The 13,163-nt window shown below is 38.0% G+C and overlaps 1 protein-coding gene across 1 annotated transcript; it reads right to left on the bottom strand.

Moving 5' to 3' along the window:
* Positions 1-5,194: 5,194 nt before the first annotated feature.
* Positions 5,195-6,028, bottom strand: LOC140433886 (uncharacterized). Its single transcript, XM_072521860.1, has one exon. It carries the CDS (start codon positions 6,026-6,028, stop codon positions 5,195-5,197), a length of 834 nt encoding a protein of 277 aa, XP_072377961.1.
* Positions 6,029-13,163: the final 7,135 nt, after the last annotated feature.

Below are 13,163 nucleotides of genomic sequence, written 5' to 3'. Positions count from 1 at the left end.
TTAATGCAATTCTAATTTAACCACTTTCTCACCAATGGAAAATTTCAGAAATTCTCATGATACCTAAACCTGAAAAATATGCCAACAAGTTGACATCCTACAGGGCTATAAGTCTTCTATTAATGATTTCTAAAGTAGTTGAAAAACTTCTCATAAAACGGTTGGAGCCAATCTTTATAGAGCGAAACTTAATCCTACAACATCAATTTGGTTTCCGTAGCAGGCGTGGAACCATAGAACAAGTTTATCGCTTGGTAAAACAGATAAATAATGATCTTTGAGAACAAGACCTTTCTGGACATTAGTCAAGCTTTCCACAAGGCGTGGCACACCGGACTTCTATATTGTCATCAAGTGCCACCAATCACGCACTTCGATGTTCATCGCCCTTCCTTCTGGAACATATAATTAAATTTAATTGGTTGAGAAATGAAAAAGTTTCATATAAAAGTTAATTTATCTTTAAATATGGGACATTTTCGGATCTCAAGTCAGTCAAGTGAGTAGTGTCAGTAGTGTATGGTGTGTTTTTGCATGGAGATATGCTCCGCGATCGAAAATCGCAAACAGTTCCAACACGATGCCTGCATCAAAACCACTCAAGAAAACAGCGGGGAGAAGCATCGGATGTTAGTACACCAAACTAACATGCCGATATCCACCTTCTGCAGCCCTGAAACCGTCGATGTGCCACATCTCCGACGAGCCAGCCTACTTGATGCTAAGTACCTGATGCAATGGATGTCTCCGCAGTAGCCAGTCACTGCCTGCCCTACCATTATGTGGTCCAGAGCACCACGGAGGCCCAGGCAAACTCGCCTACGACACACCGGCGACATGCAGATGGGAAACGTACAGCTAGAGAGGACGAAGCCGCCGTAGAAGAGCACGTCGTCGAAGATGGACCTGCAGATGTTGTCAACAACACCGACCACCGCCTGTGAGTGTTTTTGTGCAGTGTAAGTGTAAGTATACATTTTATGCATGTTTTTTTCTTTTCTATATGTGATTTGTAAAAAAAATTGTTTTCTTAAGTTTTTTAATAAAATCATCTTTTTTTATCAGCCTCAGAGTCTCCAAAGCAGGGGGGATGTCATCAAGTGCCACCAATCACGCACTTCGATGTTCATCGCCCTTCCTTCTGGAACATATAATTAAATTTAATTGGTTGAGAAATGAAAAAGTTTCATATAAAAGTTAATTTATCTTTAAATATGGGACATTTTCGGATCTCAAGTCAGTCAAGTCAGTACAGTGTGCAGTGTGTGTTTTACCCGTGTAGGGTAGCTCCCTAGCTATATAATATGTATTCATATGTATATATCCAGACCTATATAATATGTATATAGACTTTAAACAAGCTTTTGATAGTGTGAATAGAGACAGAATGCTGGAAGACCTTTGTAATCTAGGTATACCTAAGAAATACATCAGCCTCATAAAAATGACGTTGCAGGGTTCAAAAGCCGCAGTCAGAGTAGATGGAGAACTGACTCCCCTATTTAACATCAACATGGGAGTAAGACAGGGAGATGCCCTATCAACCATGCTATTCAACCTAGATCTTGAGGCAGTCATCAGAAAAACCAATATAACCGGCCATATAAACACCAAATCAGTACAAATTACTGCATATGCAGACGATGTAGCCATCATTAGTAGGAATAAGCCACGACTAATGGAAGTGTTCAAACAAATTGATCCTGAAGCAAGAAAAAGAGGTCTTAAAATAAACGAAGCAAAAACGAAGTATATGACAGTCAAAAGAATAACTGACAATGAAAATAATATCACAATAGACAACTATACTATCGAACGAGTGGATGCCTTTACATATCTCGGCACAGAAATCAATCAGAAGAACTCCGTAAGTAGCGAAATTAATGCACGTATTTCCAGCGGGAATCGTACATACTATGCTAATAAAAGATTGATGACATCGAAATTATTAGACAAAAGAACCAAAATGACTATCTATAGAACACTGATTAGACCCGTAGTAACCTATGGATGTGAAACTTGGGTAATGACGAAAAAAGATGAAGCCCAACTCAGGACATTCGAGAGAAAAATACTGAGGAAAGTATATGGCCCGGTACAAGAGGAAGATGGCACATGGAGAATCAGGATAAACGACGAGGTTAATGAGTTAAATGAAGGTTATGACATTGTAAGATTTGTGAAAAGTCAAAGACTGTCATGACTGGGACATGTGCAGAGACAAAGCGATGCAAAAACAACTAAGAAAATGTTACAATGGAAGCCCATAGGAAGGCGAAAAAAAGGAAGGCCCAGAACGAGATGGTTGGATGACGTGGAAGACGACCTGAAAACCATGAACATAAGACAATGGAGAAGAAGGGCACAAGAGAGATCTGAATGGAAGGACATAGCCAGACAGGCAAAGACCCATTTAGGGTTATGATGCCAAAAGAAGAAGAAGAAGAAGGGTAGCTCCCAGAGCACTTTGCTCGAAGGGCTCTGTTTCTTTCTAAGACTCTGAAGCTGAGTTTTTTTCTTCTTAGAAAGAATGTGTTTTATTTCAACCACCTAATAAAACCACAATGGCATTGTCTCTTCAAGATAATGCCACAATAAGAGCGTACCGGCCAACTACGCAATATAACACCATATTGCGCAATAGTTGGACAGATTAATAAACATGGAAACTTGCACCAAGTTGCAATCAGTTTTTCCTACGTTTATTTATAACACTGGAGACGACAATATAAACTCAAAAAATCTTCCCCATCACTATTATCTAATCTTGAAATCTTACATATCCGACCGTTATTCTGTAGTTAAAGAGCACGAAGCCCAGTCCGAGCTATTCGAAGTTGCCTTTTTTTACCTGCTAAAAAACACCCTCCTCAGCGGTGAATTACCGGCCCTGATCGCCCTGATTGGGACGCAACATCGGCACGGCATTCACCCGATCTTTCATTCACGCACAATTCTCACGCATTCTAGCACTTTCCCACTACGACGGAATTCTTCTCTCCCTCTATTCCTCCCTGTTCATGTTCAATCTCACCCCTTCTCATTCTGCCTTATCTTCTGCCTTGGTCCTGGGCACCCTGCCTACCTTCGGGTCGCCTTTCTTCTTGTTCCTTTCTTTCCAATGTTCTCCTTACATATCTCTGAACTGCTCTCCACCGTTCTGACGACCTAAGCAGTTCTCCACCAGTTCAGTGACTGATTGCACCCTACTTCCTAGCTCTCTCTCAAGCAGGCTCCTCTCACATATCCATCTATCGCATACCAATAGAGTGTGTGAGACAGTGTCCGACATTTCACAATACAGGCATTTGTCATTTTCTGCCTTTCCAAATCTGTAAAGGTATGCCCTAAAGCAACCATGTCCTGTGAGCATCTGCGTCAGGAAATAATCCAAACGCCAGTGCCCGCAATCCTTCCCGCTTCCCAATCTTCTCAGATTAGGAATCAACGACTTCATCCACTGTGCCACCCTTCACATCTCATCCCATTTCTCTTGCCACACCATTATGGACCTTTCCCTTTCTTCTTTTTTTAAACGTTCTGTTGCTATGTCTTCATTTTCTTCTCTCGTATATTCTTCCTCTTTCTTTCACTAGCATGTGCATCGGAATACACCCGGTGATAACTCCTAACACCTCGGCAGAGACTGTTCTGTATGCACACGCCACCTCCAATAGACTCTTCCTATCTGCTCGGGTGAGCTGCTTTCTGTACGCCTTTGTTAAAACTGCAGAACTTCAGACAGGCGCAGCGTAGAGGACGATCGATTGCACAACAGAATGAAAGGCCCTCCTCTTCTTAGATTTGGGCCCTCCGATGTTGGGCATGATCCCTCCTAATGCGGCGGATCTCACCGCAGCTCTTTGAGTCACCGCTTTTACGTGCTCCCCCCACTTTCCGTTTTGACTCAGAGTCACCCCTAAATACCTCACGCACTTCTTTGGAACCACTCTCTTTCCTGCGCATTCAAATGTTATCCCGTCGCTATTCCTTGGTCCTTTGAGAATTATAGCCTCGGTCTTACCCGCAGCCAGTTCTAGCTCATGCATTTTCATCCATTCCTAGACTTGGTTGGGCTGTGCACTAAAGATAAGGTCCTCCCTCTCCCGCGCCACTACTAGCATAGCGAGGTCGTCCGCAAATGCGAAAGGGGTTACACCCTCTCCGTATTGTTGGCTCACAACCCCGTCATATGCCAAGTTCCACAGCGTGGGTCCTAGGACCGACCTCTGCGGCACTCCAGCCGTCACGTCAACCACTGCTCATTTTTCTACCACAATTTTTCTCTCTGACAAATAGTCGGAGACCAAATTCATCAAGTACCTCGGACACCTTCTCTCTCGTAGATCATTCATTACCTCTTTCCATTTTAATGTGTTGAACACATTCCGGACGTCAAGCAACAGTAGGATTGCCCATCTCTTGTTAACCCCCACCCCGCGTAACTCCCGGAAGACTTCCATCAGCGCATCCACCGGGCTCCTGTTCTTTCTGAAACCGTACTGCCTGACTCTTCAATCACTGTGTCTATTCGCCTTCTTAGGAGCCTCTCGTATAATTTACCTATGCACGACAGCAGGCAAACAGGTCGATACTTGTCTTCCCCCTTTGGGAGTAGCACGAGCCTCGAGATCTTTCAATTTGCCGGAAATCGCTGAGTTTCAAGCAGTACATTCATGTGGTCCAAAAGCCACGTCGGGTCCATACTGCCAATGCGTTTCACCGCTTCACCGCTTCTGGTGGTATTCCATCGAGTCCCGGAGCCTTTCGTGTCTTTCAACTCAACACTTCGTTGAGTTCGTCTACGGTAAAAGGTACAGCTCGCTCAGCTTCGGCGTCCCACTGCACTCCATGCCAATGGCCGGATGGAAATAGCTCTCGGGTAACCTCAAGCTTCCTGTAGAGTGGCATCTCATACAGAGGGTACAGCTTGAACTTGTTCATTACGATTTTGTAACCCTGACCCCAAACGTCCTCATCCAACCTGTAACACAGCTCTCTCCAGTGCCTCTTCTTCTCGGCTCGGATTATCCTGTTCAGTTCCCTCTTTCGCGAATTGTATAACATATCCATTCTGCTAGCCTCGGTTACTTCTCCTCTACCTCTTGCCCTCGTAGCCCGTCTTCTGATGGCAATGCATTCCTTCCTCTTATTGGCGATCTCTTCGCACCACCAATAAGGCATTTTTTTTCATCTACCCTGGGACTATTCTCATAGTCTCTCTTATTATTGATTCAAGTCCTTCTGCCGATAGCGGTTGGCATCTTCTCCCCTCTATCAACCATCTAGAATACTTATCAAACGCTAGCCAGTCCGTTCTATCTCCACCTCTACTTCCTGTTTGGTTCGCTGATGACTCCACGTTGGTAGTCCCTACTCCGACGATCGAAAAGCCAATGTAGCGGTGTTCCGTAGCAGTGTCATCCGGCAGCACGGTCCAGTCCCGAATTTTTCTCGCCGCATTCTGTGTGGCACAGGTGACATCGATATATAAATGCGAATTTCCCCTCACGAACGTTGCTTCCCGACCATTACTTAAGACAACTAAGTCCAGAGTTCCTATCCATTCCATAAGCATTTGTCCGCGAGCGTCCGTTCTGGGATAATCCCACTCCGTCGCTTTGGACTTGAAGTCCCCCAGCACTACACACTCTCTTCCCATTCCCAATAATCTTACCTCATTCATAATCTCATCCAGTCTACTTTCATAGTTCTCCACTGTACAATTCGGTGAAATGTAGCAGCCTACCACATTTACTCCCACCACACGTATCGTCACAAATCCCTGATGCGTATCAATACCATGTACTCTCAGTTTTCTATTAAGTATCTGCACTCCTACTACGCCCGACGTATCCACGAACCATTCCCTACTGCGCACTAACGTGGGGTTTGGCTCCGCCGCTATCAGGTTGTCGATTTCTTTTTCGATTGCGGAGACCACAGCGAGGTCGTGAGCTAGCCTAGCCGTCCCAACATTTGTTTGCAGCACTCTTAACACACGCTCTCTTTCACGCCTTTTCCACATTTTGTCGCTCAGTCAGTAACCTCCTACCCTTCTTTCACCTTCACCTCTTGCTCTTCTGATAATTCCCCTGAATTTGGGACACCAAGTGGACGTAGGTATATGACCTTTGTAATAAATAAAGCTTCGCTTATGGTATCGTATGGTACATGTATTTAAAACACTACTGTACACTCTTACAAAGTTACTTACCTTAAATGTAATAGTACTTAGTTGACGTTGTGCTAATACGTGGTATTGTAACGGGATTTAATTAAGCATCAGATTTAAGTAATCTTTTAAATTACGTGACACACATTTGCCAAAATATATTATTTGTTTACGACATTGAAAATATCGGTGTAACTGGAACGCGCTCTGACCTAGTGAAATTTGCAATGTAATCAAAAGCTTATTAAATAATGTGTACAAATTAAACAAGTAAAAACAATAATATATCAACAAGCGCACGTAAGGTAAATAGCTGGAAATCACGGGATTATTGGTATTATTATCATTATTGTTAAGAATGAAGAATCAAGAGAACGGTCTAAGTTAGTCAACGTCAACTGAGTACTATCTAGTATTGTACTTAAATAACTAATAAACTAAATCATGAGTATCTAGTGTCTTTTAAATAAATCTACCATACGAGACGATAAGTGAAGCATTATTTATTACATGGCGATCCTGAAGTGGTAGAAACCAGGAGTCTTCATCCAGAGAAGCTCAAGATGAGAGGAAAATCACACTGGAAGTTTAAATGGATTTACAATGGATTTAAATTTACATACTAGATGTTATATGGAAATATATGGGAAAAATGCAACAACAGATAAGAAAATTCCCTCCAAATTCCAGACCAAACCCGCCAGGAGCCCCGCGACAGCAGCCCAGTTCATAACAATGAACATAAATGGATAAATGGAGAATGAACAAAGGTGAATTGATAAGGACCATATGTGAAATGTATTGTGTGAGTAAATTTATTTTGTTATCCCTTATATAAATACAGTCTAACAGATAAAAATTATTAATTATTAGTTGAATATAATTTAAGCTAGGTCAAGTCAGAATGTTGACTATACAATTTTTTGCTTTTAAAAGTAGAGTATACAATTTATGTCAATGGCGGCTGGTGTGATAAAATTTTGGGTAGGCCAAGCCAGCAAATTACATATAGCTATGTGTAATCAGTGGCGGATCCAGAGGGAGGGGTCATGGGGTCATGACCATCCCCCTCCCGTTAAACATATTTGAAAACCCACTTATCCTATTGGTGGTAAGATTAAAAGTGACCTTGCATCAGAGAAAAGTAATCAACCTCAAGATCCATGACCCCCCCAAAAAAATTTCTGTAGCCGCCAGTGTGTGTTATACATATTTTTTTTTTGTGTGAGAGTTGCAATTGTGTTGTTTGTTTCTAAGGTTCGTTTAAAAATATGTTACAATTATATATTATGTTACATATTTTTTTATCATAATTTAAAAGGAAATTTATATTACAATTCGATAATTACGTTACAAGTGACAACGATGGTGGCCGTAGGCCCGATCGTCTGGTGCCTAAACAGCAAGCATAAACACGACAATAAAAATCGTTGTCCGGCAAGCTTCAAACGCTTTTTGTACGGGGATCTTATGTGAGCTGGGTCGGCCACTTCCGATCGGGCCTATTAATGATATTTAAAACGCCTGAATGTGATTCGATGCTTTCTGTGGTAATATAATAACATAGTTGTTTTAACGGACGCTAATATATCGAGTGATTTAGTACATTTAAAAGTTATTTACATGCATTAACATAATTTTTGAATATATGTTTTTCAATTTTAAAGCTCTTAAAATTATTGGGTAGGCCCGGCCTATCCTGCCTACCCCCAAAAGCCGCCACTGATTTATGTTTAAGTTTTCACTAAATAACTATTTATATAGCAAATTCTATTGTTAAATGAAACAAATGTGTCATACATTTTTATTTATTAAAGGTATATTTTTAAAAACATTTATATTTGACCATGAAAATATACTGTGACTAAGTCGGAAAATATTAAATTACGACATGAATTTGCTTAAATGACAAATTCTTCAATTAATATAGACGAAGAAATCGGATATGACTTTTTATTTTACTATTTAGCTACAATAAATTAGGATAGTTAGAATTATTGTTACATTTATAAAGAAGAAAAACGAATTTAAAAGAACTTTTAAAGACAATTGACCATGGCGTCAGAAAAATTTTCATTATGTTGGAACAATTTCCACGAAAATATGAGTTCAGGAATAAATTCATTATGGAAGAGTCAAGATTTTGTAGACGTAACGCTTTCAGCACAAGGAAAATGCATAAAAGCGCATAAAATGGTTCTTTCGGTTGGTAGCCCATATTTTAAAGAAATTTTTATGTCAAATCCCTGTCAACATCCTATAGTAATTTTGACAAACGTGACTTACGAAGCACTAAGAGACTTACTACAATTTATATACCATGGAGAAGTACAAATTAGACAAGAAGATTTAAATACCTTCATTGAAACGGCCGAATCATTGCAAATACAAGGACTCACTGGAGATAGAAAAGTTTTAAATGATAATAACATTATGGAAATTTCGGATAAAGAATACACTCAAAATGTAAAAGATTTTAAACCAGTTTCTTTACCTGTGACAAAGAAACAACAACCTATAAAGAAGGAAGAACATAGCGACACAGAGCAAGAAATAAGTATGGCTCTTACAACAAACGAATTTTTAAATATCGCAAGCAAGGTGTTACCCAGCGAGTTTGATGGAAAAGCAGGTAAACTGCAGTCATTTTTAGATGCACTAGAACTCCTTGAGAAAATAGCGATAGGACACGAGGAGACAGCGACAACATTGAAACCTACGTCGAGCAGGAGGCTGCTAAGAGGATAAGCTAGGGTGGTACTTGAATCCCAACCCGCTGAGAGTCCTGCGGCTCCAGCACGACAATACAGTAACTACAGAATGGATTAAAATTGCGGAACGAATTTTGAATAATGATTTTTTTTAATAAAGTAAATGGAAAAATTATTGAAAAGGAAGTTTGTCACAATGAAAGACGATTCCCTACAATTATTGTATTTATATGCAAGAGAAGAAAAGATGTTGAGTAAATTAAGTACGCACAAAGGCGAAAAATGATGAACAGATTATTTTGAAAAGTATATGTCAGTATTATTACATATTTGGAGAAATTAATTTCGAGATCGAACCAAAAAACAGAAGAAAAAGTTACAGTAATAGAGAAACCAGAAGTTGAGAAGGAATTTACAGTAGGATTAATAGATAAATCGACTAAAATTATGTTACCTATACGAATCATAAATGTAAATAATCGAGAAATATAAATTAGAAGTTTTATTCCGAAGATACAAAACCAGGAAAAATTTTTATATATTTTATATGGAAGAAACAAGGCAAAGAGTAAAAACAGTCGAACAACTATTAAGCACAGTAAAAACCATTAATATTTGAAGAAAAAGGCCCATAGAAAAAGTGCAAAATATGCAGATGTTTTTATTTAGGAAAAGACCCAGATGTACAAGCAAAAGTTAGTTTGTAAAAGACGAGAAACCAAACAATAAACAAAAAAACCATAACTATAATAATTTCATTACGAAAGCAAACACAGTATTCGTCATAAAAACATTACATAATGACATTAGGTTAATAGTATGATATTTGATACAGTTGGAATGTACGTAGTAAGCATGTCCATAAACTTGAAATAAGTAAAATATAACTGACCAGGTTAAATATTTTATTATTACGATCCGTACATTTAAAATTTTATTTACGATGCAAGAGGAAATATTAAGACCCTCGGAGAGACTTGTTGAGATTTTGGCTCACAAATGTGAGTGCAGAAGGTTATAAAGAAAATGATAATAATGAAATGAGAATAAAACGAGATGAAAAAAGAATCAACCAATTCTTAATGAAATACGAAGAGAAAAATAATAATTTTTTTAAGGAAAGTATAAAAGCTTGTATAGTACAAAATAAACATAATACAATCAATACATAATATAGTACAAGATAAGCAGATCAAGAAGAGTTATAATTAATGACTTCCACATGTTACAGGAAGGATATGAAAGAATAAATAGGATATATTAAATACAGAAATATAAGTTAATACTAGTTGTGGAACGAATTACGAAGAAATGTTGAGAAATATGTGAAACGTGAAGCGATGCGACGACTGCCAAAGGCATAAGCACTAAATCATAAACAAGGAACCCATGAAAATGTACATGGATGAAAATGGAAACAGATATATTGACGTACAATGCGAATTAAGCAACTACGTAGAAGAATATGTAATAGAAAATAAAATAAGCCAAAACAGTAGCCAAATCATTGGTAGAAAAATTTATCTTGAGGTATGGAGTACCCAGAAAAATAATAGCAGACCAAGGCACAGAGTTTATAGCTAGAATAATTAAGGAAACAATACTTTGCTACAATTAGAGTCAATGAATATACTCGTAGTATATACATGTACTTTTGAATGCAAATAATATATAAAAATATATTTAAATGAATATAATGTGTAAATATAGTTTTAAGTTCGTACAATATATATTTAAAATGTGTATAACAAAAAGAAAAATGTTAGACTGTATAGTAGTAGTTAAACAAAAGAAATAGGGATAAATGAATAAATGAATAAAACGACAAAACTTTATTGTGAAATGTCGAAGTTATTAATAGTGTATATGAACAGTGAAAACAGAACTATTACTTGGTACCAAGAATTAATGCAAGAATTAATGCAAGAATTAATGCAAGAATTAATGCAAGAATTAATACAAGAATTAATATAAGATTTTATTATTATAAATTTTTATTTATTATTTAAAATATGTAAAGGTTATTGTAAATATTATGTGCACATAATATGGGGTAAGATATAATATGTAATCAACCACATAATAGGGAGTAAGATATAATACGTAATCAACCACATAATAACATAATAGGGGGTAAGATATTATATGTAATATAATCTAAATGATTTAACGTTAAAAAAAACGTAGGTAAAATATTAAGCTAATCTAAGAGATAATAAAGGATAATAAGTAGCATATTACAAGGGAACAATCATGGTAACTTTATAATATGCTGATGTTAGGTTAGGTGAGGTTACTAAATTAAAAAAAAAATTTTTAGATATAAGGAAATATGTACCAAAAATTTGTATATAATTCTATAAATATGTATATGTAAATAATGTATATATGTACAGTAATCAGTTGATGATGACACGAAAAATTTTCTTCTTTCGGAAGGGAAGAGTAAAAACAGTTTATGTAATTGATTTAAAACGAACAGCACTCAGAAAATTTTTCTTCTGAGGGATAGGGATGTAACGGGATTTAATTAAGCATCAGATTTAAGTAATCTTTTAAATTACGTGACACACATTTGCCAAAATATATTATTTGTTTACGACATTGAAAATATCGGTGTAACTGGAACGCGCTCTGACCTAGTGAAATTTGCAATGTAATCAAAAGCTTATTAAATAATGTGTATAAATTAAACAAGTAAAAACAATAATATATCAACAAGCGCACGTAAGGTAAATAGCTGGAAATCACGGGATTATTGGTATTATTATCATTATTGTTAAGAATGAAGAATCAAGAGAACGGTCTAAGTTAGTCAACGTCAACTGAGTACTATCTAGTATTGTACTTAGATAACTAATAAACTAAATCATGAGTATCTAGTGTCTTTTAAATAAATCTACCATACGAGACGATAAGTGAAGCATTATTTATTACAGTATATCGACTTGCCATCTTGACGTTAATTTAGTTCTGCTCCCCGAGATAATAATCGTTGTTTCTTTTATAATAGTCCTTGCTATATCAGCAGTCATTCATTAGTGGGTCAAGTTTGTTTTATCAACCTACGATAACAATACGGTCGCGATTCACCATTCTGCTGACTGACACATTCTAATCGAGGCTATTTTTTGTGAATGTCCTCGATTCGAATTATTAAACATATTTTATATAAACAAATGCGAAGTGTGTTACACGTTCCTTTTGACTTATTCTTTTTATGAATTGTAATATTTTAGGGATAATACCACACCTTCCTCGTCATAATTAAAGCACTCTACAGTGTTACTTTGACACTGGGATTGCATATGGCCCTCCATCCCACACTTCCAGCACCCCCTTTTGCTTCTCCCTCACAGTCTTGCTATGTGGCTATGTGCTTGGCATCTATAGCATCGTGTCACCTTCACCATCTCCTTTACCGTGACGTGTACCATCCCGATCTTTATTCTTTCTGCCACTAAAAGTCTTCTGGCCATGTCCTCATCCACCTCCACATAACCAATTATACTTTCTCCTCTGTTTGTCCTTATTTTTCCAACTACTTCATATGCTTCCTCCCTACCAGCAAATTTCTCCACTGATTCGACGTCTTTTTCTGTGGTTAGGCCATCCATGTCCGCCAGCATCAAACCCTTCTTTACTCTTCCACCTTTTGCCACTACTCTTGTTGCGCGTCCTTGTCTTGATGCTACTAAATTCCTAACTTATTCCACCATTTTCTTGCCTCCATCTAATTCCAGGACCACACCTTCTTGTCTGGTTTGTCTAACCTTGTTTATGACGACATCCTTTTTTTCTCCTAGCTCTTCCTTTAACTCTTTTACAAGTTCAGCATAGGGCTTGTCCTTCGGTTTTGTGATAATTACCTTCCTTTTCGTTTCTGTGGCTACTATTTGCCTTTCCTTAAACGTTTTGCCGTATATCGTTGCCGTTACCTTCTTTCCTCTTGCTGTCCACTTTAGCACTTTTCTTGATTTTTCCACTCCCAGTGCTGTTGGTGCTGCTATCCCTATCTTTTCTCTATCCATTCTTTCCATACGGTCGAATAGTTTCCTGGCTGCTGCCAAGAATTTAACAGCCATTGGTCTTCTCCTCTCCACTATACATGTTATTTGAGACATAGTCCCAATTCCTCCATTTTTATCTTCTTCCACGTATAATCCGGGGAGGTCTGGGTACCTTGCACTAAAATCCCCCTTCACTCTTGCGTCAGCAGCATCCTCTGTTACCAAGATTGCCACATCGTCCGCTGCCTCCAAAATTTCTTTTTCACA

This window comes from Diabrotica undecimpunctata, chromosome 2, assembly GCF_040954645.1.
Source record: "Diabrotica undecimpunctata isolate CICGRU chromosome 2, icDiaUnde3, whole genome shotgun sequence".
Classification (NCBI taxonomy): Eukaryota; Metazoa; Arthropoda; class Insecta; order Coleoptera; family Chrysomelidae; genus Diabrotica; species Diabrotica undecimpunctata.
Note: the sequence above shows the minus strand (reverse complement) of the source record. Positions and strands in the feature narration are given on the sequence as shown.